The 21167-nt window shown below is 38.0% G+C and overlaps 3 protein-coding genes and 1 long non-coding RNA gene across 5 annotated transcripts; 3 read left to right on the forward strand and 1 right to left on the reverse strand.

Moving 5' to 3' along the window:
- Nucleotides 1-2071: 2071 nt before the first annotated feature.
- On the forward strand, nucleotides 2072-2701 carry LOC113782601. Its single transcript, XM_027328480.1, has 2 exons — nucleotides 2072-2524; nucleotides 2624-2701. Exons 1-2 carry the CDS (start codon nucleotides 2072-2074, stop codon nucleotides 2699-2701), a joined length of 531 nt encoding a protein of 176 aa, XP_027184281.1.
- Nucleotides 2702-3940: 1239 nt separating this feature from the next.
- Nucleotides 3941-4576, forward strand: LOC113783815. Its single transcript, XR_003469988.1, has 2 exons — nucleotides 3941-4111; nucleotides 4392-4576. It is a non-coding gene; the product is annotated as an uncharacterized LOC113783815 (long non-coding RNA).
- A 2679-nt stretch (nucleotides 4577-7255) lies between these two features.
- LOC113782602 lies at nucleotides 7256-15158 on the forward strand. Its single transcript, XM_027328481.1, has 4 exons — nucleotides 7256-7897; nucleotides 7991-8120; nucleotides 14068-14699; nucleotides 14945-15158. The coding sequence occupies exons 1-4, from the start codon at nucleotides 7256-7258 to the stop codon at nucleotides 15026-15028; spliced, it is 1488 nt and encodes a 495-aa protein (XP_027184282.1). The 3' UTR covers nucleotides 15029-15158.
- Nucleotides 15159-15319: 161 nt separating this feature from the next.
- On the reverse strand, nucleotides 15320-18984 carry LOC113783036 (histidine biosynthesis bifunctional protein hisIE, chloroplastic). Of its 2 annotated transcripts, XM_027329048.1 has the most exons (6): nucleotides 18894-18984; nucleotides 18567-18802; nucleotides 16795-17040; nucleotides 16605-16697; nucleotides 16342-16490; nucleotides 15320-16139 (listed from the first exon to the last, which is right to left on the reverse strand). In XM_027329048.1, exons 2-6 carry the CDS (start codon nucleotides 18735-18737, stop codon nucleotides 15941-15943), a joined length of 858 nt encoding a protein of 285 aa, XP_027184849.1. In that variant the 5' UTR covers nucleotides 18738-18802; nucleotides 18894-18984; the 3' UTR covers nucleotides 15320-15940. The 2 variants fall into 2 exon arrangements, with proteins under 2 accessions (XP_027184849.1, XP_027184850.1); XM_027329049.1 differs by lacking the exon at nucleotides 18894-18984 and having other exon boundaries at nucleotides 16795-17024; nucleotides 18567-18652.
- Between the last annotated feature and the right edge of the window lie 2183 nt (nucleotides 18985-21167).

Genomic DNA, 21167 nt, shown 5'->3' on the forward strand with positions numbered 1-21167 from the left:
AACAGCATTCGAGGGGAGGTGGTGGATCTTGGCATGAAACACATTAGGCGAAAAGTAGGTATCTGTCAGTTACTACATATCATTGAATTTTAAGGTTGCCATAATGCAGCTTCACCAATAGATTCACCCTTCACAAATTTCCATTGTGTGTTGGGAATTCTTCTACTAAATTTTGTTATTATTGATCGGAACAAATTGATCTCTTGAATTATAAGGAGCCTTGATTTGGAAGCCCTGCTTTCCTTTTGTTAGTCCAATAGAATTTGGTCTTCTGAATGAGAACATTGGGGTGGAACCATGACTACGATTTTCTGCTCTGAATTCATTAAGGTACAGAACTGGGAATCGGTAGATTTTTCCTAATGTTAACTGAATCCGCTTGTTGAATTCAGATAGAGGTTTAAATGTTGCAGTCAAGCAGTTAAGCTCCAGACCATTACCCAATATGAATGTAAACCACAAGTTTTACTCACACTGAATGCCAATTAATTTAAGCCGTCAGTGGGAACCGTAGTACTATTTAGCATCTCAAGGCCAACTAACTGAATCACGCCTGTCTAATTCCAAAACCACCTTGGTGCTCTTCCTTCGATTATTGTTGTCTAGTTTGACGTATTCCCACGCTAAGTCGTCGGTCAGTTTACGTGCTTGTTATAGCGTACTATTTGCTGATCTGTGATTCGAGTGGCATCTATAGACTCTTCCAAATTAGGAGTCTTTTATTTCTTGAACCCTTAAGCAAAATGTGTTGATTTCAGAGTCCAAATTCGCAGTCATTTTAACCTTTCTTTTTCCCTCGATTAGCGTATCATATTTCTAGTCAGATGTACTAGCTGCAACTCATGGATGCTTTGGACGAAAACAATCAACTGAATGCTTTTCTTGGAGTGAAGATGCCTAATTGGAGTTAGTCATATTTAAGCTGTTGAAAGGTTTAATTATATATTTAAGCAATAGAAAACTGTAGTTTTTCTATTGAATCAATAAAGAAAAGAGTAAATTGCGCGAAATGTCACTGAACTATTGCAAGGTGCCGGTTGTCGTCACTAAACTTTTTTATTAGTTAAAAATGTCACTGAATTAGTAAATTTGCACCGTTTTGGTCACTCCGTGTACTTGTGCAGTTAGGAGAGACCGAAAGTAACTTTTTGAGGGACAATTTCGTCCTCATAGCCTTTTCCTTGAAACTCTCCAACATAAATGTGACCACAACCGGCACCTCGCAGTGTTGCATTCCTGTGATTTGCAATGTCAATGAGCTAAACTCAGTTTGTTTACTCATTGAGGGAGAGCCTTGAAGCTTGCCGAGGCATCTTCGATGCATTTTGGAATAAAAAAAAGTGCTTGGTACGTCTTCCTGGACCATGTGGGTAAACAAGAGCTTGTTATTTTCCTTCTGCAGTTCCATCTGAAAGAGACCGACCATTAAGGTGGTCTCACGATATGATCTCTCCTGTTCTAAATTATCATAAGATGCTAAAACTGCAAAACGGTGAGATTTTTCCAATTGGTCAGTTGAACGTCGTTCAGTATACTAAAGCAGTATGCCCATTCATCTTATTGAGTTCAGAGTGAAAGGTTACATAGAGCAGTCGAGGGGTTTTCAGTTTTTACATTCCAAGTTCCAGCTGTAACACTATAGAGCATTACACAAGAAGAATTGATTCTTGTGTTTAATTTGAAAATAACTTCTGTTCATTTCCAATGCTGAAGCCGCCACTGGGAACTGCAGAATTCAGCATCTCAATGCCAACTAATCACTCCTACCTAATCTCGAAACCATCTTCGTGCACGCATTACTTCTTCAATTCCGTCCTGTATATGTACGTAGTGCTTCAACCCTCCAACTCCAAACCTTATATTCCCCATTAGCTATTAAACCACCAGCATAGTTGACAAAACTTGATAAGCCATGGCTGCAGCAGCCTCGAAAGTGAGTTTGAAGCTTTTGATCGACACCAAAAGCCGCAAAGTCCTATTTGCCGAAGCTAATAAAAGCACAGTTGATTTCCTTTTCCATATCCTGTCTTTGCCAGTTGGTACTATTATAAGGCTTCTGGGCAAGTAAGGAATGTTAGGTTGCGTGGCCAACCTATACGAGAGCATTGAGAGTCTAAACGAAACATATATACAACCCAACCAGAGCAAAGACACCCTTCTCAAGCCAAGAGCCCCTGCTTCCATTCCTCTCTTGTCCCTCAACGATGGACAAACTGAAGCTGTTTTCTACCGGTGCTGCTATGGTCGCAATTGTAACTGTGTATCTGATGACCGTAGGGCAATATGTCCTCAGTGCGGGAATGCCATGACCATCAGCCTGAAATATGTTGCTCCCCCAGCAGCGCAAGAAGCAAGTGCAGGGGACGAAGGGGGATTTGTCAAGGGTGTCGTGACCTATATGGTTATGGATGACTTGGTGGTGAAGCCCATGTCTACTATCTCTAGCATTGCACTGCTTAACAAGTTTAATGTGAAGGAAATAGAAGCCCTTGAGGAGAAGGCGGTGATTCTTGGCATGAATGAGGTGGGCAAATCAATTGAGAACTTAACTAAATGTTAATGTAGAATATTTAATCGCAGAGGTGTAAATAATATCTTGAGTTCCTTTTTTTTTTTTCAACAGGCACTGAAGTTGCTGAAGACATCTCTGGAGTCCAAGAGCGTACTCACAAATGTCTTCATGAAGAGTGTGGGAAAATAAGGATGCTGCCTTACCGTTACGTTCTATGTGTTATTATGGTTTCTAGTTGAAGTTCTAGACTTTTGAATATGAATCAATATGTTAATGTGGAATTCTCAGAATTAATATGAATCCATGATTCAACTTTATTACGTCTTGACGCGCTAGTAGTTCGAATTACGTGCTTGATTTTGTGTTTGCTTGCATCTCGGCATATCGAGGCGCTGAAAGTAATTTCGTGGACAATCGTAGCGGCTTACCTTCACCAAGAACGTTTTCTGCAAATGATTTATGTATGGGTTGCAGAGTTTCTCTGTCACATTTCATTTGCATGTGAAGGAAAATTTAAATTGGAAATATTTGAATGGTTCATATTCATCTTCAAGAAGACAAAATGATAAGTACTCGAATGATTGATGCCCAAGTCGACACATACCCATCATGTAAACTAGGGAGGGATATAAGCACTAGAAACCCTGAGTGATTGGCGGATAATACGTCCAGACGGGTATACCAGCTGCATATCATGGATGCTTCGGATGAAAGCAAGCAACCGATTGAAAATGGGCGTAGCCGATGAAGGCTCGCCTGAAAGTTTCAGTCTTTGCGATTACAGCAATGAGATTGTTTAGTAAAAGCAAATATAAATACTAATCCCCAGACATAATCAAGTTTCTGGTGACCTTTTGTATGTTGATATGAAAAGCCTAATTGACATTTCAAACGATATGTATTATTTCTTCAGCATAATGGATCACAATTTATTACTGCACTACCGAATGGCGACTACTTTTTAATAACTGAGATCCTACAGTGTCAAGCAAATCTAAATTAACTTTCTTCATCCCCTATTGGAGCTCAAGCTGCAAAAGGAACAATAGTGATTCGTGCTAGCAAAAATTCAACACTAACAACTAAAATTTTTTGGCTTATTTATAGCTAAAAGACTCGCTCCAATGCTTGAACGATGCAAGCCTGATCTGCCATCTTTCTTAAAATATCTTGATGAAGCCTACATCCAGCCAAACCAAAACAAAGACATCTTGCTACGTCCAAAACCACCCGCCGGCGCTCCGGTCACTATCTTGGAGCTGGAGGATTCGCCGAAACCTGAGAGAACACAGGGCAAATCATTTTATAGGTGCGGCAATTCTAATTATGGTTGTTCCACGCATGTGACCGATGACCCTCGAGCTGTTTGCCCCAGTTGCGTGTCCTCCATGAATTCGGGCATGAACTATGTAGTTCCCCCACAAACTTCAGACAGTAAAGAAGGCGGATTTGTGAAGGGGGCGGCGACTTACAATGATCATGGACGACTTGGAGGTGAAGCCCATGTCTGCCATTTCCAGCATTGCTCTGCTTAACGAGCTTAATGTCAAGGATCTAAGCGCCCTCAAAGAAAAGGAAGTGGATCTTAGCATGAATAAGGTAGGTCGAGAATTTTATGCAAGTATTTTGCTTGTTACTGCTACCGATTAATCTATCCTCTCTTTTCTTAGGAAGAAAATTTCCAGTACTAGCTGATATAACGCAGCTTCATGTACTTGTTCCTTTCTTGGGTTGTCGTTTCATAAGCTTACTTCTTTTTTCTTTCAATGTTAGTTTACTTCTTCTTCTTTTTTTTCTTTCAATGTCATCCCTTAATTTAGCGGACGAAACTTGACCGTTCATCACCATGAGTTAATTTCAAGCTTTTCTTACGTGACAGGCGTTGAAGCTGCTTAAGGCATCTTTGGAGACCAAGACAGTGCTTACCAGTGTCTTGTTGGATGTCAAATCTAAAACTCCATGAGAATTGTCTAGTTTTTCACTTTTGGATAACAATTTTATGTTGGAATCAGTGACTATTTTGATCCTTTTTTGCTTAATTAAGGTACCAATTCTAAATGATTACTTCCATTGTAATGTAATTCATTTCATCCTAATGCTTTATCAGCCAAATCCTCCAGTCATCTCCGAATTATCTCGTTGCAGTCCTGCATGTTAATCATAGATAGCGGCTTTTAGTAACTGTCCTATTATTTCTGAAGTTTCACTACACTATGTTAATCATCGCAGTCTCAATGGACGCATAATAACAAGTCTCAGATCCAGTGTGGCAAGCTGGTCCATCAGGCTTCCCAAGATATATATTATCTGAAAAGGATGATTTCAATAAAAGCAGAGGGCAGTAATCTGAGATACAATTGATCCACAATTAAAAGAGCCAAAAACTTACAGAATCACGATCACAAGCTAAGAGGATATCACTGACATTAATGAAATTCAAGGAAGTCTCTCCCTTTGTCCACAAAGTTGATCGCGACCTGCTATAGAATGTCGCCTTACGTGAAGATATATGGTTGTCAGAAGTGCATCTTTATTGGCAAAGCAATGCAGCAGCAATTATAGGCAGATATTAGTCCAAAAAAGTGAGCTAAGGAAACTTATATACAACCCAACCAGAGAAAAGACACCCTTCTCAAGCCAAGGAAAGTTCAATTTGACGACGCAAAGATCTTGCAATAGGGAACATGAATTTCTCCTCTCAATTCTCTGTTTTTCTATGCAATGACCAACAACGCAACAAAATGTTATGATTCTGTTCAACAACATGAATAAAGATTCTGACTTTCAAAGTTAGCGAGGATGGAAATGCAGAAAATCAAAGGTGAAACTAAAGAAACAGTTACTAGAGTAGTAAAATTGATTAGAACAAGAAGCCCCCAACCCCAATTAAAATTTATTAGCAAATTTATTCTGTCTAATATTGCTGCGAAAGTATGAAGAAACAGGATTACGGGTTAGTTATACTTTTAAGGAGTCATTAGTATTTTGCCATAGATGCGAAAGATGAACATTTTGTCGAGTAAGAGGAGCTGGAGCTGCTGGTTGCATCCAAAACTCAAAATTGCCTCTGCAGACTCAAAATTGTTCATTGCTGTTAATCCTCTCAACAATATTTAAAGCATCCCCTTCTAGCAAGAAATGTGTGGTTCCAAAGTCTCTTGCAAACTCCAAAGCACTGAGAAATGCCAAGCATTCTACATGTTCAGCACTATGAGCTCCAGTGATCCGTGTAGCCATTACAGCCTCCACTTAACCCAAGTGATTTCTCACCACCACACCAACTTCCGCTGCATCTTCAGAAAAGGCTCCATCCACATTGTTTTTTAGATAATTGTCTTCTGGTGACACCCATTTGTTGTGCTCTGTACTTCTTCGTGTTCCTTTCTTGCTATGGATATCCCAATACTCATGCAAGAAGGCCTTAGCATATGCAGCCACTTGAGTCGCATCCCTATCCTTGCCTTCAAATATTTTTTGGTTCCAGCATCTCTAAATCATCCACATGGTTACCGCTATTAGTTCTGTTATTCTTTACCTTTAACCTTCAAGAAACAGTCAAACCAATCTTTTAAGTTTGAGACAGTTGGCTTGCATATTGTACAGCAGCCTTGTTAAACTAACAAAGTTAGAGCACTACTTTCATCACTTTTTTTTTAACACGAAGTTCATGCATGTGTCCCATGACGGGCTTGCTGTTTGAGAAGGGAATCATGGTCCCACGACACATTAGGCGAAAACAAGGTACTACATATCATTGAATTTTAAGGTTGCCATAATGCAGCTTCTCCAATAGAATCCCCCTTGACAAATTTCCATTCTATTCTGGAAATTTTTCTAACAAAAATTTGTTACTATTTCGCGGATCAAATTGATCTCTTGAATTATAAGAGTCCTTGATTTGGAAGCCCTGTTTTCCTTTTGTTACTCCAACAGAATTTGGTCTTCTGATTGAGGTGAAACCATGACTATGATTTTCTGCTCAGAATTCATTAAAGTGCCAATCGGTTGGTTTTTTCCTAATGTAGACGGTAAATTGAATCAGAATGATGAATCCCGTAGCTGAATTCAGATAGAGAAATAAAGGTTGCAGTCGAGGAGTTAAAGCTCCGGAGAATTATCCAAGATGAATATCAACCTAGTTTTACTCATACCCAATGCTAATTAATTTAAGCCGTCAGTGGGAGTAGTAGAATTAAATAGCATATCGAGGCCAACCAACTGAATCACGCCTATCTAATTCGGGGGGTGTTGAGTGCTGAGAATCTAGATGACAATTACATACAACCCAACCAAAGCAAAGACACACCTCTCAAGCCAAGACCCCCAGCTTCCTCTCCTTATTGGATTGTCCCCAACGTGCGGTCACTGCGGTGCAACGGTTGAAAAAGCTACTAAAGCAGTATGCCCAATCCGCTTCTTGAGTCCAGAGTAAAAGTTTACAAAGAGAAGTCGAGTGGACTTTCCACCTGTCACACTGAAGGGCATTAGATAAGAAGAATCTTTTCTCATATTTAATTCGAGAACAACTTCTGGGAACCATAGTAGTAGTATTTAGCATCTCAAAGCCAACTAATCACGCCAATCTAATCTCCAAACCGTCTTGAATTCTTGATTCATGCACCTGTACTTCTTCAATTCTTTCCTTCATATATAATATAGGTAGTGCTTCCTCAGTTCAACCCCACATCCCACATTTCATATTATCTATCTATTGGACTACTAATTGACCAAGCTTGAGAAGCAATGGCTGCAGCCTCGAAAGTTAAGCTGAAACTTTTGATTGACACCAAAAATCAAAGAGTACTATTTGCTGAAGCTAACAAGAACACGGTTGATTTCCTTTTCTTTATCCTTTCTTTGCCGGTGGGTACTGTTGTGAGGCTTCTCAGAAACAAAGGAATGTTAGGTTGCTTGGGCAAACTATACGAGAGTGTTGAGAATCTAGATGAGAATTACATACAGCCCAACCAAAGCAAAGACGCACTTCTCAAGCCAAGACCCCCCGCTTCCTCTGCTGCTTCAATTCCTCTATTGTCCCTAACGTGCAGCGAAACGATTGACAGAGCTACTTACACTTGCTCCAGGGGTTCGGGTTATTGTATGGGCAGGCATTTCACTGATGATACTCGTGCTATTTGCCCCGTATGCCGTTTCTCTATGACCACGAAGATGAGCTATGTTGCACCCCCAGGAGTAGTGAAAGAACAATCCGGTGGGGGAGGCGAAGGTGGCGGATTTGTGAAGGGTTTGGTAACCTACATGGTTATGGATGACTTAGAGGTGAAGCCGTTGTCTAGTGTTTCTAGTATTGCTCTGCTTGATAAGTTCAATGTGAAGGAGGTTGGCGCTTTAGAAGAAAAGGTTGTGAATCTTGGCTTGAACGAGGTAGGCAGTTGTGATACATGAGTTTGTAGTAGCTAATAGTATATTAAGCTTGCTTGTACGTAACGTATAATTTCTTGATTTCTTCCTGAACAGGCGTTGGACTTGCTCAAGACATCTTTGGAGTCGAAGAAGGTGCTTACTGATGTCTTCTTGATTGGCAAAAGTAACCCAAAAAAGAACACTCGTGGCAGGCACAGAAAGGGACGCCAAATACTGGTGGCAGGCACGCCTAGGGGTGGCATTGGGGCGGCCCGCCCCACCGCCCCATTGCCTATTACTCCCCCGTCCTGTCCCCTGCCCCCGTCCCGTCCCCCGCCCCCGGCTTGCCCCGCCCTGCCTCCGCTCAACCCCGCTTCCCCCGCGTGGGCATCCGTGGGGTTAAAAAAATTTATCATATAATTTTATTATAATTAAATTTGAGCAAATAATCAAGTACTAAAATATCAATATATCACCAAATTATTATTCATTGTAACTTCACAATTAAAACTCATAAAAATAATTAAACAAAAGTTATTTGAATACAATCTAATATGATTAAACAAATATAACTAAAATAATCAAGTTTTACTTTTGATACAAATACAATCACTAAATTATTATTATGTTTTTTTTTAGAAAAAAAGTGTTATTGTATTAAGCGTAGTTAGGAATTTAATATAAATGTATTAATAAATTTAGTATAAATAATTAATAATTTTTATTAATAGGCATATATAATTAGTAGTATAATTATAATATCATTATATATAATTATGTACATATATATATCTCTTTTTTTCCAACCCCGTTTCTAAACGGGGGGAATTCCCCCCGCCCCAATAGCCTCCCGCGGGCACCCGCTGCCATCCTTAGGCACGCCAATTGAAAGGGAAAATCAAGGGTGGCAATCAGGTCGAATTCGGGTTGGCGGGTCGGGTTGAGATCCGAGTATAACAGAAAAATCGCTAACTCGAACTTGACCTGCCAACCCGAAAAGGGTCAGGATACCTAACACGAACCCAAAAAATTCGGGGTTAACGGGTCGACCCGAAATGACCCGAAACTTAATTTTAATTTATTAATTTATCACTATAATTTCTAATAAAATCAATTTCTCACAAAACTAATTACATAATCAAGTAATAAAAATTTAAATAAATAATTCCAAACCAAATCTAAAATAAATTAAATACCGTAAAAGTGTTTTATCCCAAACCCAATATAAAATAAATTAAAACAGTATAAAAGTAAAATATAATATAATATATTATTTGTCCAAATATAATAATTTTAACTTCACACAAGTTAAATAAATTCATTTAGGATTAAGTAATTAATGCCTTTGAAAAAAAAAAGAATAACTTAGTTTAGTTAGATAAAATAATTTTTATGTTTATTAAATTTTTTTTAATTCGTAAACGGGTCATATCGGGTCATATCAGGTCACCCACGAATTGACCCAAAATCGACCTGTTTTCTTTTCGGGTTCATTGGGTTCGACCCGATTCTGATCCGAACCCCCGAAACCTCAACCCAAACCCATTAATTTCGTGTTAGGTTCATGTCGTATTTTCAGATCGTGTCAGAAATTGCCACCCCGAGGGAAAATGCATCTTGCTTTGTTTAGGATTTGAAAACTATATAATTTTCTTTGCTAAGCATTATCTCTTCAGCTCAAGCTGCAAACGGAACAGTAGTGATTCGTGCTGGCAAAATTCCTACGCTAACAACTAAATTTTTTAGCTTATTTATAGCTGAAAGACTCGCTCCAATGCTTGAGGGATGCAAGCCTGATCTGCCATTCTTGTTAAAATGTCAAACTGATTTGTTGCCCAACAAGTCATACTCAACAAACCAGAGAAGATTTCTGCAATAAACAAAATTGCCAACAAAATGGTCACTTGAGAACAGAGCGGAACTGCACATCAAAATATACTTTTTTGGGATGAATGAGGGTGGAGCCCTTGAAGTAAAGGTGGTGAATCTTGGGATGAATGAGGTAGGCAGTTAATTAAGAGCTTGATTTATTTATGATTTACAGATTAATCAATTTTCTCTTTTCAACATGTGTGATGCATGTATACTAATACTACCAATTGCTAATTAGTTGATTCGATCTTTTTAACAGACATTGGATTGTCTTAATAAAACATCTATGGAGAGTCCAAGACAGTCCTCACTAGGGGTGCACACCAATCGAGTAGCTTGAATCGAGCTCGCGAGTAGCTTGATTAGCTACTCGATGCGAGATCGATTTTGTTCGATCTCGAGTCGGGCTCGAGTAGCTCGAGTATATGAAACGAGTCGATCTCGAGTAGTTAGGATAAGGCATTTTTAGCTCGTCGAGTAGCTCGAGCAGGGGTGCATGATCAAATCGAGCTCGAGTACTCGACTCAATATTGAGCTCGTGTTAAGGGTGCAGGATGAAATCGAGCTCGAGGACTCGAGTACTCGAGCTCGAGCTCGAGCTCTAATGGCACGCCGAGCTCAATCGAGTCGAGTTCGAGCCTATTAATGTTACTATCGAGTCGAGCTCGATTTTTATTTCTCGAGCTCGATCGAGCTCGAGCTCTGGAGGTCAGCATCGAGCTCGAACTCGAGTACGTCACTACTCGAGCTCGACTCGGCTCGATTTCACCCCTAGTCCTCACCAATGTCTTCTTGAAAAGTATGGGAAAAATGAGGGATGCTACCTCCCTCTCTCTTCACGTTGCCCTGTCGAGCACTTCATTTTGTACTAGAGTAACCATATCGGCCCGACTTTGGCCTTTGAAGTAAGTACCATGAATTGACCCTGTTTCGTTTGTGTCTTCTTGATGTGCTGGTGCCAACTTTTTTATTTTTTATTTATATTTGCTTACTTTCCCTGGATCGATTTAGTGCATGTTTCCGATCGTTAACTTCGTACTTAGGCTCACCTTAACCATATTTATGAAAATATTTAAGCCTTTGACGGGCCTAAACCTGGGAAGTTGGAAGGGCCAAGTGGTCAAACCAACATAACACACTGTGATTAGGTACAGTTGTTCGTCGTCCTGTGATTTCTATCGATTAGACTCCTGATAGATCAATTGAATCTTGAGTTTGATTTGAAGATAGATGAAAATCATTTATCACATTTTCACTCATAATCCCATATAAGATGCCAGAAAGAATTGAAGTTAAAGTCATTAAAAGATTTTTTTTTTTTTTCGACACAGGGGATGTCCGGGTCAATCCTTACGGGGCCCGACTAATCCCCCTGCGCTCCGGGAGAGGAGGCCTCACTCCACACCGAAGACGTAAGCCACGAGACTCGAACCCTGGTTGCCAGGTAAGTGGCCATACCCTAAAGAGGGGGAGCACACCGTCCGAGCTATCCCGTGGGGGCCATTAAAAGATTATGTTTTTGGTTTAAAGAAACAAACATGTTACAGTACATCATCATCATCTTTTGTACAATTACTATACATATATTGACCCTCAAATTTTCCATTAAGTATAATAAAAACATTTAACTCCAGAGAGAACTGATCGTATGAGGAATACTAACATGATGTGGATTTATAAAGACAAGTATACGTGCGATCAAAACTTACTTTTTTCAACAATTAAGAAAGAGAGGGTTGATGCAAAATACTTATCTTGTGAGTCAAGGGTTAAAAGCACTAAATTCCTCTAAAGTTTGGTGCCATTTCACTTTGTACCTTGATATCTTTTTAGTTGCACTTTCCTTGTTTGACTAACTGTCAATGCTAAAGACAAAAGTGTTACTTCAAAGTAACAATTAGTAGAAATGATACTTAGTAGAAACGATACTTCAAAGTAACAATTAGTAGAAATGAATCTATGTAAAATTTAAAATAAAATCATTTCATGTACAAAAAAAATATAAAAGAATACCATGTAGTTTTAACAAAAAAAAAATTTTGTTGAAATTTTAAAATGTCCAAGACAATGTATGTGAGAGATATTTTATCATATTTGTATCTCACCACCTTTTATTGATGTTAATTTCATAAAGAATGTATTTAACAATAGCAAAGTTTCGAATTTAGTTAACATGATGAGATTTCTTTTTTACATTTTTTTTTCCAAACGATAGAAGGAGATTTCTTTTTAATAAAAATGGGATATTTTGAAAACTTAGCCCCTGTTTGGCAAGGCAAGTTTTTGCCTAGTTTTCTCCTATAAGTTTTTAACAACTTTAACTACAATAATATCAAAAAACTTTCCAAAATTTTTAAAATACACACTTCAAAAATATCAAAAATATCAAAAATTTTCCTTCTTTCCTTTCTTCTTCTTCCTTCCCCACATCAATCCACCACCACCTCCGCGCCGGTCACCTCTTCCTGCGGTGGCAGCTGCAAAATTTTTTGTTTGTTGCAGAGGGGGAGGTGGAGGGTGGCGGGGGAGGGAGAGAGAAGACGAGGATGAGGAGAAGGAAGGAGGAGATGGAGAAGAGAAACAAAAAAAAACTTTTCCAATTGCCGGCACCAGTCATTGGTGAGCGTCAAAGTGGTGAGGTGAGGGAGAAGAAGTGGAGAGGAAAGAAAACGAAAAAGAAAGAAAGAAAAAGGAAAAAAAAAAGTTTTATATTTTAAAATTTTTTTATACAACTTTTATAATAAGTTACAGTAAAATTTTAAATAAATATTCAAAAAACTCATTTGCCAAATGGGCCTTAGTTTTTTACTTCCCAAAAAGAAAAGAAAAAAAAATTGCATTGCCAAATATAGGTGATATGAGAAGTTCGGGTTGACAAAAGAAAATGGAGACAAGGGTAAATTTGAAACTTTTGATATTTTTTTATGATAAAACCTAACGTGCTTTAACAAATGCAGCAAAAATAACGTTCAGGTATAAAGTACTATACATAAAAGAGATAATTTCAAAAATCTCTCCTGAGGTTTCTAACAATTTCACTGGCTTTCCTTGAGGTTTATAAAATTACACTTACATTCTTTGGTAGAATTATGGGCCTAATTACTTATATCATATGAAGAGAAATTACTCATATACCCTAAGACATTATGTCTTATAGAAGCTAATATCTAATGATTGAGTAATTAGAGCATTAATTAACTATTAATAACTAATTAATGAAAATAATTATTGAGAATTTCTTTAATGATGAACAGTGACTTGCAATTATAAAATAAGACCAATTGATATACCAAATAACGCTTTTTTATGATTGATAGAATTTGATAATGATTAGAAACCAATCGTACACAATGTGACAAGAAGGGCATTAGTAAAAAAAAATACTTGGTAAAAGAAGATTATTTGTGAGAAAATTTTCTTTGAAACTTTTAAAATTGTAATAGTTGTAAAGTAGTTTCGTGGAAGTAAAGGAGAAAGAAGGGAAAAAAAAGGCAAAATTCAAAAATTCATTCTGTTCAAAATCACAAAAATCATAGCAAACTTAATGTTAAGAGCGATGACTAGCCTATTTTACTGAATCTTGTGATCAGTAGTGTAGTTTTATTATTTATTTGTGTTGTTCAATGTATTGAATGTAAATTTTTTTGAGCAGTGAAATGTGTATGCAAAAGAATTAAAACATGATATTTATGTAGAAGAAATAACAATATAATAAAAAATGAAACAGAGAATGACATAGGATGTGAGACAGAAGATCTGTTGCGTAAATAACCACTCTTACCCCTAAGACAGGAAAAAGAAAGAAGTCGCATATCTAAAGGGTCGGCCATAACTCAAAAGTAACATCCCCGCTTTTGATACCTCCCTTCGGTACTGGTTTTCCATTATACTCCCTCCCTTTTTTTATAACTGACGTTTAAGGTTTTGCACACCAATTAAGAAAAGTTTTTCATTGTTTAAATCTATACACTACTTTCCTTTTGTACCCTCATTAATTGTCCAATTCACCCATATTTTCTCTCACTAGAATATTAAATGGTGCTGTTTTACTAGATCAAAAGTAATGCAAACTAACTCCCACCAATTATGAAAAGAGAGATAAAAGGGTAAAATTATGAAAAAATAATTAATGTTGCATGGGGATAATAAAACGACAGATAAAAGTACTTAAGAGCAAATTTCTTAAACGTCAGTTATCAAAAGTAACATCCCCGCTTTTGATACCTCCCTTCGGTACTGGTTTTCCATTATATTTAGTAATACTCATCATTTGCGAAAGCAATCCTTTATTTACAGAGAAGTGTTTGGCAGAGATTGATAAGTCATCATGGGATCCTCCAAGATAAGCTTGAAACTTTTGATCGACACCAATAACAACAAACTTCTGTTCGCAGAAGCCGGGAAAAACTTCGTAGATTTCCTTCTTCATATCCTCTCCTTGCCATTGGGTACTGCTACAAGGCTTCTCCGCGAGCAAGAGACCATTGGTTCCCTGGAAAATCTGTACCATAGCATCGAAAATCTTGATGAAGCCTACATCCAGCCAAACCAAAACAAAGACATCTTGCTACGTCCAAAACCACCTGCCGGCGCTCTGGTCACTCTCTGGGCGCTCGAGGATTCGCCGAAACCGGAGACAGCACAGGGCAAAGCATTTTATAGGTGCGGCAATTCTAGTTATAGTTGTACCAGGCATGTGACCGATGACCCTCGAGCTGTTTGCCCCAATTGCGGGTCCACCATGGCTTCGGGCGTGAACTATGTCGTTCCCCCACAAACTTCGGACAGTAAAGAAGGCGGATTTGTGAAGGGGGCGACGACTTACATGATCACGGACGACTTGGAGGTGAAGCCCATGTCTGCCATTTCCAGCATTGCTCTGCTTAACGAGCTTAATGTCAAGAATCTAAGCGCCCTCAAAGAAAAGGAAGTGGATCTTAGCATGAATGAGGTAGGTCGAGAATTTTGTGCAAGTATTTTGGTTGTTACTGCTGCTGATTAATCCATCCTCTCTTTTCTTAAGAATTTCCAGTACTAGCTGATATAACGCAGCTTCATGTACTTGTTCTTCTCTTGGCTTGTCGTTTCACAAGTTTACTTCTGTTTTTTCTTTCAATGTCTTCCCTTTATTTAGCGGACAAAACTTGACCGTTCATCACCATGAGTTAATTTCAAGCTTGACTTCATACGTGACAGGCCTTGAAGCTGCTTAAGGAATCTTTGGAGTCTAAGACGGTGCTGACCAGTGTCTTCTTGGATGTCAAATCTGAAATTCCATGAGAACTGTTTAGTGTTTCACTTTTGGATAACAATTTTATGTTGGAATCGGTGACTATTTTGATCCTTTTTTGCTTAATTAAGGTACCAATTCTAAATGATTACTTCCACTGGTATGTAATTCATTTCATCCTAATGCCTCATCAGCATTAGGATGCGATATGTCACAAGAGTTTCTTAATCTCGAAACAACATTCACTAAATTAAGATGCGAGGATAATCAGAAACTATAAACTCATTGACGCTACTAATGCAGTACATGCTGACATGCATTGCAAGATGCATGAATTCGTATACAATTCAACGCTATCACACTAAGTTCAGTATAAACCTTAAACTCACATATACAAAATGCACTTTAATGGGAGCAAGCCAAATCCTCCGGCCGTCTAATTCAGCTCTCGGAATTATCACGTCGCAGTCCTGCATGTTAATCATATAGAGAGCGGCGGCTTTCAGTACCCTACCATGTCCTCGTTACCAACTGCACTATTATTTCTTAAGTTTCACTATACCATGTTAATCATCGCAGTCTCAACATTGAGCTTGAAGCTTTTGGTTGATACCAAAAACAACCGAGTTCTATGCGCTTAAGCTGACAAAAAACACTGGATTTCTGCTTTCATATTCTTTCTCTGACTCTCTGGCTACAGTTATCAGGCTTCTGAGAAAGAAAGGCATGGTTTGTTGCTCGTCTAACCTATATAACAGCATAGAAAATCTTAGTGAAACACAAAGGCGCGTTTCTCAAAAGACAGAGACATCAAAGTTGGAATGGACATTCACTATATAGAGGATGTACACAAGACACAATTCTTAGGTGGAATCGTTATAAATCATGTGTTGACAGTTTGTATTATCCATTACGTGGTTGAAATTTTTATTGCACAGACATTCTTCAAAGATACAGCAAGCCTATGCTTTGCGATTTTTCTTTTCCTCAATGCCTGATTGGGAAAACCTCACTCTCAAGATTTGCAGGACATCCTCAACTTTAACTCCCCTCTTTGCCAGCAAAACCATGGCATGGTAGAGCACATCTGCCATCTCTGAGGCAGTCCTTGTCTTCTCCTCATTTTCCTCCAGCGTGCGACATAGTTCATCAGCCTCCTCCCTGCAAAGGAGCTCCAAAGATTAAGACAACTTTTACTGCATGTCGATACTACTCATACTTGCGTTATGAAACACAAAAAACCACAGGGCAAGCAGACGAATGCAAGTACATCTATTCATACAAAAGCCTCTCTACATGAAAAAAAGCCACGAGCTTCATACTAAAGAAAAAAACAGCCGAAAAAGTTTAGTGGTCATGATACCGGATTTTTGAACACAGCAAGTTGTCATCAAGCAATAAGCGCTTCGTCCAAGATGGCTTTCCATTTGCGGATCCTCTGTCCTCTTTGCGTTGATTAATGGTTGATTCTAAGGCATATAAAGTTGTCAATGCTAGCTTATTTTCCTCTGCCTACCACAAGAGAGAACACAAATATAACGATGAAGAGATTTAAACACAATTAGTTAGTTTCAGGTTCATTATCATTGACAGAATATTACAGCTGACAAAGCATCAAATAAAAACCTGTGAGCTGATCATGTCATCAATGGACGTAAAATAGCAAGTCTCAGATCCAGTGTGGCAGGTTGGTCCATCAGGCTTCCCAAGGTACATTATCTGAAAAGTAGGTCCTGAATGATGATTTCAATAAAGCAGAGGGCAGTAATCTGGGATACAATTGATCCACACTGAAAAAAAAAACAAAAAAACTTACAGAATCACGATCACAATCTAAGAAGATTTCGCTGACATTAATGAAATTCAAGGAAGTCTCTCCCTTTGTCCACAAAGTTGATCGCGACCTGCTATAGAATGTCGCCTTACGTGAAGATATGGTTGTCAGAAGTGCATCTTTATTGGCAAAGCCTTGCATTAAGACAGCTCCTGTATCAACATTTTGAGCTATTGCCACAGCCAACCCTTTGTCATCCCATTTGATGCTATCTAAAAGTATGTCAAACTATAATACTTGTGAGGCACAAGCAACTTTAACCAAGCAAGTATAAGAGATCACTAGTTCATAGAGGAAAAATGCACTACATTCAAAGTGGAGAACTGGAGAAAGCTTTTTGGGTTAGACATTATCACTCCAGACCTTGCATTCTGTAAATATGTGGAGATATAAATATATAATAAATAGAAAACAACCCCCTAACATCAAGATCATTTTCAGTATCTTCTGTTCACTCGCCGCAAATGACGAGACAAAGGACAGTTGAAATGGCATCAATTTAAAGGAAGACATTATGATGTTCAGATTAGACATTAACCGCTATCACCTGTGTTTTTTACTATTCCAGACATTCAACGGCCAGTGACATAAGGAAGGTGGCAGGCACCTGCAAATGCCTAGCTGCAACAAGATTACTGATTATAGTCTAGTAACAAAAGAATGCTCCCATTTCCAATCTACATGAAAGACAACAGACAAACCTAAGTTACTGTCACCCCCCAAAAAGCAAGCCATTTATCTATTGGAATATGGGGTTCAGATGTAGCTCGTGCAGTCATATGGATGACTGACGGGCAACGATAAACACCTTTGTTTTCTATTCCAGACAATCAACGGTCCCCACAACCAGGATAGTGGTAGACACCTGCCAATGTCTGGATGTAACCAGAAAATTTCATTGTCAAGAACTACAAATGTATCATCTCATTCCCTAACCAGTTAAAATGACATCAGAAGTTTGCTCTAAAACACAAGCACCCGCTAAAAGGGAAATTGATTGATCTACTAGAATATGGGGTTCAGATGTAGCTTGTGCAGTCATTGAGGTTGACTAACAGGCAACGATGAACTCCTACCATTATTTCCTGTTCCAGACAATCAACGGTCCCCACAACCAGGAAGTGGTAGACACCTGCCATGTCTGGTGAAGGTGTATGTTAAAAATAAAGGGGGGAACAAAATCTCGAGACTTAATAATGTACCAAGCAATCCAAACTAACTGATTTAATCATGCAATTGGTAAGCAGCTGCCCATATATCGATTGTCAAATGTCAACAGACAAATCACCCAGCTCCCCTCTTTTCTGAAGAAATACAATCTAGGTAGGGTCCAGAAGCTCGAAAGAAATCAAGTTAACAAACTCAAAATCACCATTTGGAAAGTTCATCCTCTGAATATAGTATATGCTCGTAAAATAACTTCAGTTTGAGCAGATGACATAGTTGGCGGTCACCAGAAGCTTGAGAGAAATTAATCAACAAAGGGCAGATCAGCATTTAGCAAGCTCATATGTTATACATAGTTACATACTAGTTAAAAAAAAACTTTCGTTATATATCCAAGGAAAAAGGGTTCTGATTTAGAAGAAATCTCCGACGAAAAAACATAGTTTAACAATGCAGCAGCAATAATAGGCAGATATTAGTCGAAAAAGGTGAGAAGGGCATACAGAATCATTGCAGCATAGCAGCAAAGGATGCAACGACGACAATGAAGAATTCTGAGAATCTTTTAAAATAGTCGAAAAAAATACCTTAGGTCCACTGAGTGAAGCTTGATCCAATTTTTTCATGCAAGCAAGAACAGGGTAGCAGGATCTGCTCTTGAGCCTCCCACCATAACAATAACCACCAAAACCAGGGTTGCATCTAAAGGAAATCTTTTGGGTCTGAAAACTACTAAAACATGAATAAGAGAATGCCATCACAGGCCCATCTAAATAACCAGCTATACCAGCTAAGGAGAATAAACAGCAACAATTTCCTGCTACTGAAACACGAATTCCAGATCGAAATCACAAAATTATTCAAAGACTATTGAAATACAAGGTAACAAGATTCAGTTTCATCGCAACTTTAACCTTTGTCTGTTGTCCGCCAGCAGCAGCAGAAATGAGAAAAGTGATGCGAGTGAGGAGGAGGAGGAGGAGAGGAGTGGCGGCGAATTGAAGAATTTAGATAGGTTGTGCCACTTTTTATAACGGGTTATTGTACTTCGCATCCAGCCCTCATGTTTTACAATAGCGAAATTTGCCAAATTGGTCCCAATATTTTTTTAAAAAAAAACTTTTTTAGTTCCTTACATATAAAACAAGTTAGAATAGTTTCTAACATAAAAATTATGAGTCAATGTAGTCTTAATGCTCGTATTTGTTTATTTCTCCGGCTAAAAATAGCACATCTCTCTTACATGAGTATAATTTTAAGGGTAAAATAAAAAAACACACTTCGTTTCCGATTGAGTTTTGCATCTTTCCTTCATATTTCTCCAATTAAACCCTAATTACCTCACATCAAAACCAAATTTGAAAAGGGAAAACGCAGCTGCAACTGGATGTCTGTGCAATTAAGGAATAATAGCAACAAAATGCGAAGAAGAAGCTAACCTATTGAAGAGTATGATAGATCCAAACAACGGGCGATATCTTTGTGGAAAGGAACCCCTCATTGTGACTTCTTTGAAAATCTGTAAATTTAGGGAAAAGATTCTATGACTGTCCAAATTATGGAGTAAGCTTTCTAAACATTTTAATATTCATCTGGAAGAGCGAAGTGTGTTTTTCGATTTGTTCTTGAAATTATGCCCACGTGAGAGAGGTGTGCTATTTGTAACTCGAAAAATGAGCAAATAAGAGTATTAGGACCAAATTGATTCATAATTTTTATATTAGGAACTATTCTGATTGATTTTAAACATTAGGGACTTAAAAAGCTTAATGTGAAAATGTTAGGGACCAATTTGACAAATTTTCCTTTACAATAATTCCAATTTTCCGCCCTTAGTTTCTCAATATTGGCCAATGGTATTCTGTTCCGTTGAAAGCAATGGTTGATTATCTGACTGAATTGAGAAGTCACGACTTATGAGGCGACTAAACTTGAAAAAAAAAATAAAGAAAAGAATATTCAGATTCTTGGTAATACTAAAATAGCAAATGAAATTTTGCTATCAATTTACCCCTTAACGTTATCTTTTAATCACTTCACTCCCATAAATAATTCAACTCAACATGTTAAGAAATTTTGGACAAAAATACTCCTTTATTCTATAACATTATCACATTGTTATTATCACTTTATCCCTTAAAATTATAGTGATACAATTGGTTTAATTTTTAACATTATTTTCTAGGCATTTTATCTCATCATTAATCTAACTAGTATGATCAAAAATTTTTAAATATATTTACCTTTTTTAATATATAATTAAAAATAAAAAAGTTGGAATGAATATGATAAAGTTGGATAACTCTTTTACAGTTACTATCTGGAAAAAGAAAATTCTAATTCTAAATCGTTGTTACCCAGTGGCCCTTTTGTATGTAACCCCTTTTTCTGGCCTTTTATCAGGTACATGTTACAACAGACCTGTTCTATAAGACTCAAATACTAATTAATGGTTGTTAGAAGTTAGAAACGCTCCTTCAAAAAAAAAAAAAAAAGGAAGAAGTTAGAAACGCCAAAACAGATTAAATTTTTCGTTCTTTAAAAGCTTTCGATTAAATTTTTCGTTCTCCGGCCACTAAAAAACTTTGCGAAGAGTTTCCACTGGAGCGTCCGAAAACGAAAAGGCAATGAGCCGCAGAAACAAATTATAACTCCTCACTTGTTCAAGGGCGAGGCAGAATCTTCTTGAAAAGACGATAATGGCAAATACCTACTCCCATCATCAGACCTTTCACGGATAAGAAATCGAATTTGCAACTGGAATCATAATGACTGAAACCCGCCCAAGCTTCGAATCGAGTTGGTTAAACTACGTCGATGACTCGATAAGCAATGCAAGATTACCATCATGCAGCTGACAAGTGCCCTCCAGTCTTGAATAAGCAATGCACCATGTGCATAAACTACTTTCCAGATCCCACTTTAGATTGTTGGGATAATTTCGGAAACCTCCCCTGAGGATTCTGACACTTGCACTGAGATCCCCTGAAGTTTTCAAAATTTCACTGACCTCCCTTGCTTTGAGTTTTTGGTAACAAAGCAGTCCAAATCATATTACAATATTATTTTCATGAGTGAGAAGGTATTTTTATTCCATGACTGCCCTTTTGCTCCTTGTATTAGTAGAAGATTGAAAGAAGAATAAATGATTTGGACTGATAACTAAAGTTGAGAGGATGTAAGTGCAA

Source organism: Coffea eugenioides, chromosome 9, assembly GCF_003713205.1.
Source record: "Coffea eugenioides isolate CCC68of chromosome 9, Ceug_1.0, whole genome shotgun sequence".
Taxonomy (NCBI): Eukaryota; Viridiplantae; Streptophyta; class Magnoliopsida; order Gentianales; family Rubiaceae; genus Coffea; species Coffea eugenioides.

Excerpts from the sequence above, each read along its gene's own strand:
- LOC113782601 (XM_027328480.1), top strand. The coding sequence starts at position 2,072 with ATGTTAGGTTGCGTGGCCAACCTATACGAGAGCATTGAGAGTCTAAAC. Across the intron at positions 2,525-2,623 it reads TGATTCTTGGCATGAATGAG|GCACTGAAGTTGCTGAAGAC; the intron begins GTGGGCAAATCA and ends TTTTTTCAACAG.
- LOC113782602 (XM_027328481.1), top strand. The coding sequence starts at position 7,256 with ATGGCTGCAGCCTCGAAAGTTAAGCTGAAACTTTTGATTGACACCAAA. Across the intron at positions 8,121-14,067 it reads ACGCCAAATACTGGTGGCAG|AAGTCATCATGGGATCCTCC; the intron begins GCACGCCTAGGG and ends GCAGAGATTGAT. Across the intron at positions 14,700-14,944 it reads TGGATCTTAGCATGAATGAG|GCCTTGAAGCTGCTTAAGGA; the intron begins GTAGGTCGAGAA and ends CATACGTGACAG.
- LOC113783036 (XM_027329048.1), bottom strand. The coding sequence starts at position 18,737 with ATGGCATTCTCTTATTCATGTTTTAGTAGTTTTCAGACCCAAAAGATT. Across the intron at positions 16,698-16,794 it reads TAGATTGTGATCGTGATTCT|ATAATGTACCTTGGGAAGCC; the intron begins GTAAGTTTTTTT and ends CCTACTTTTCAG. Across the intron at positions 16,491-16,604 it reads ATGACATGATCAGCTCACAG|GCAGAGGAAAATAAGCTAGC; the intron begins GTTTTTATTTGA and ends CTCTTGTGGTAG.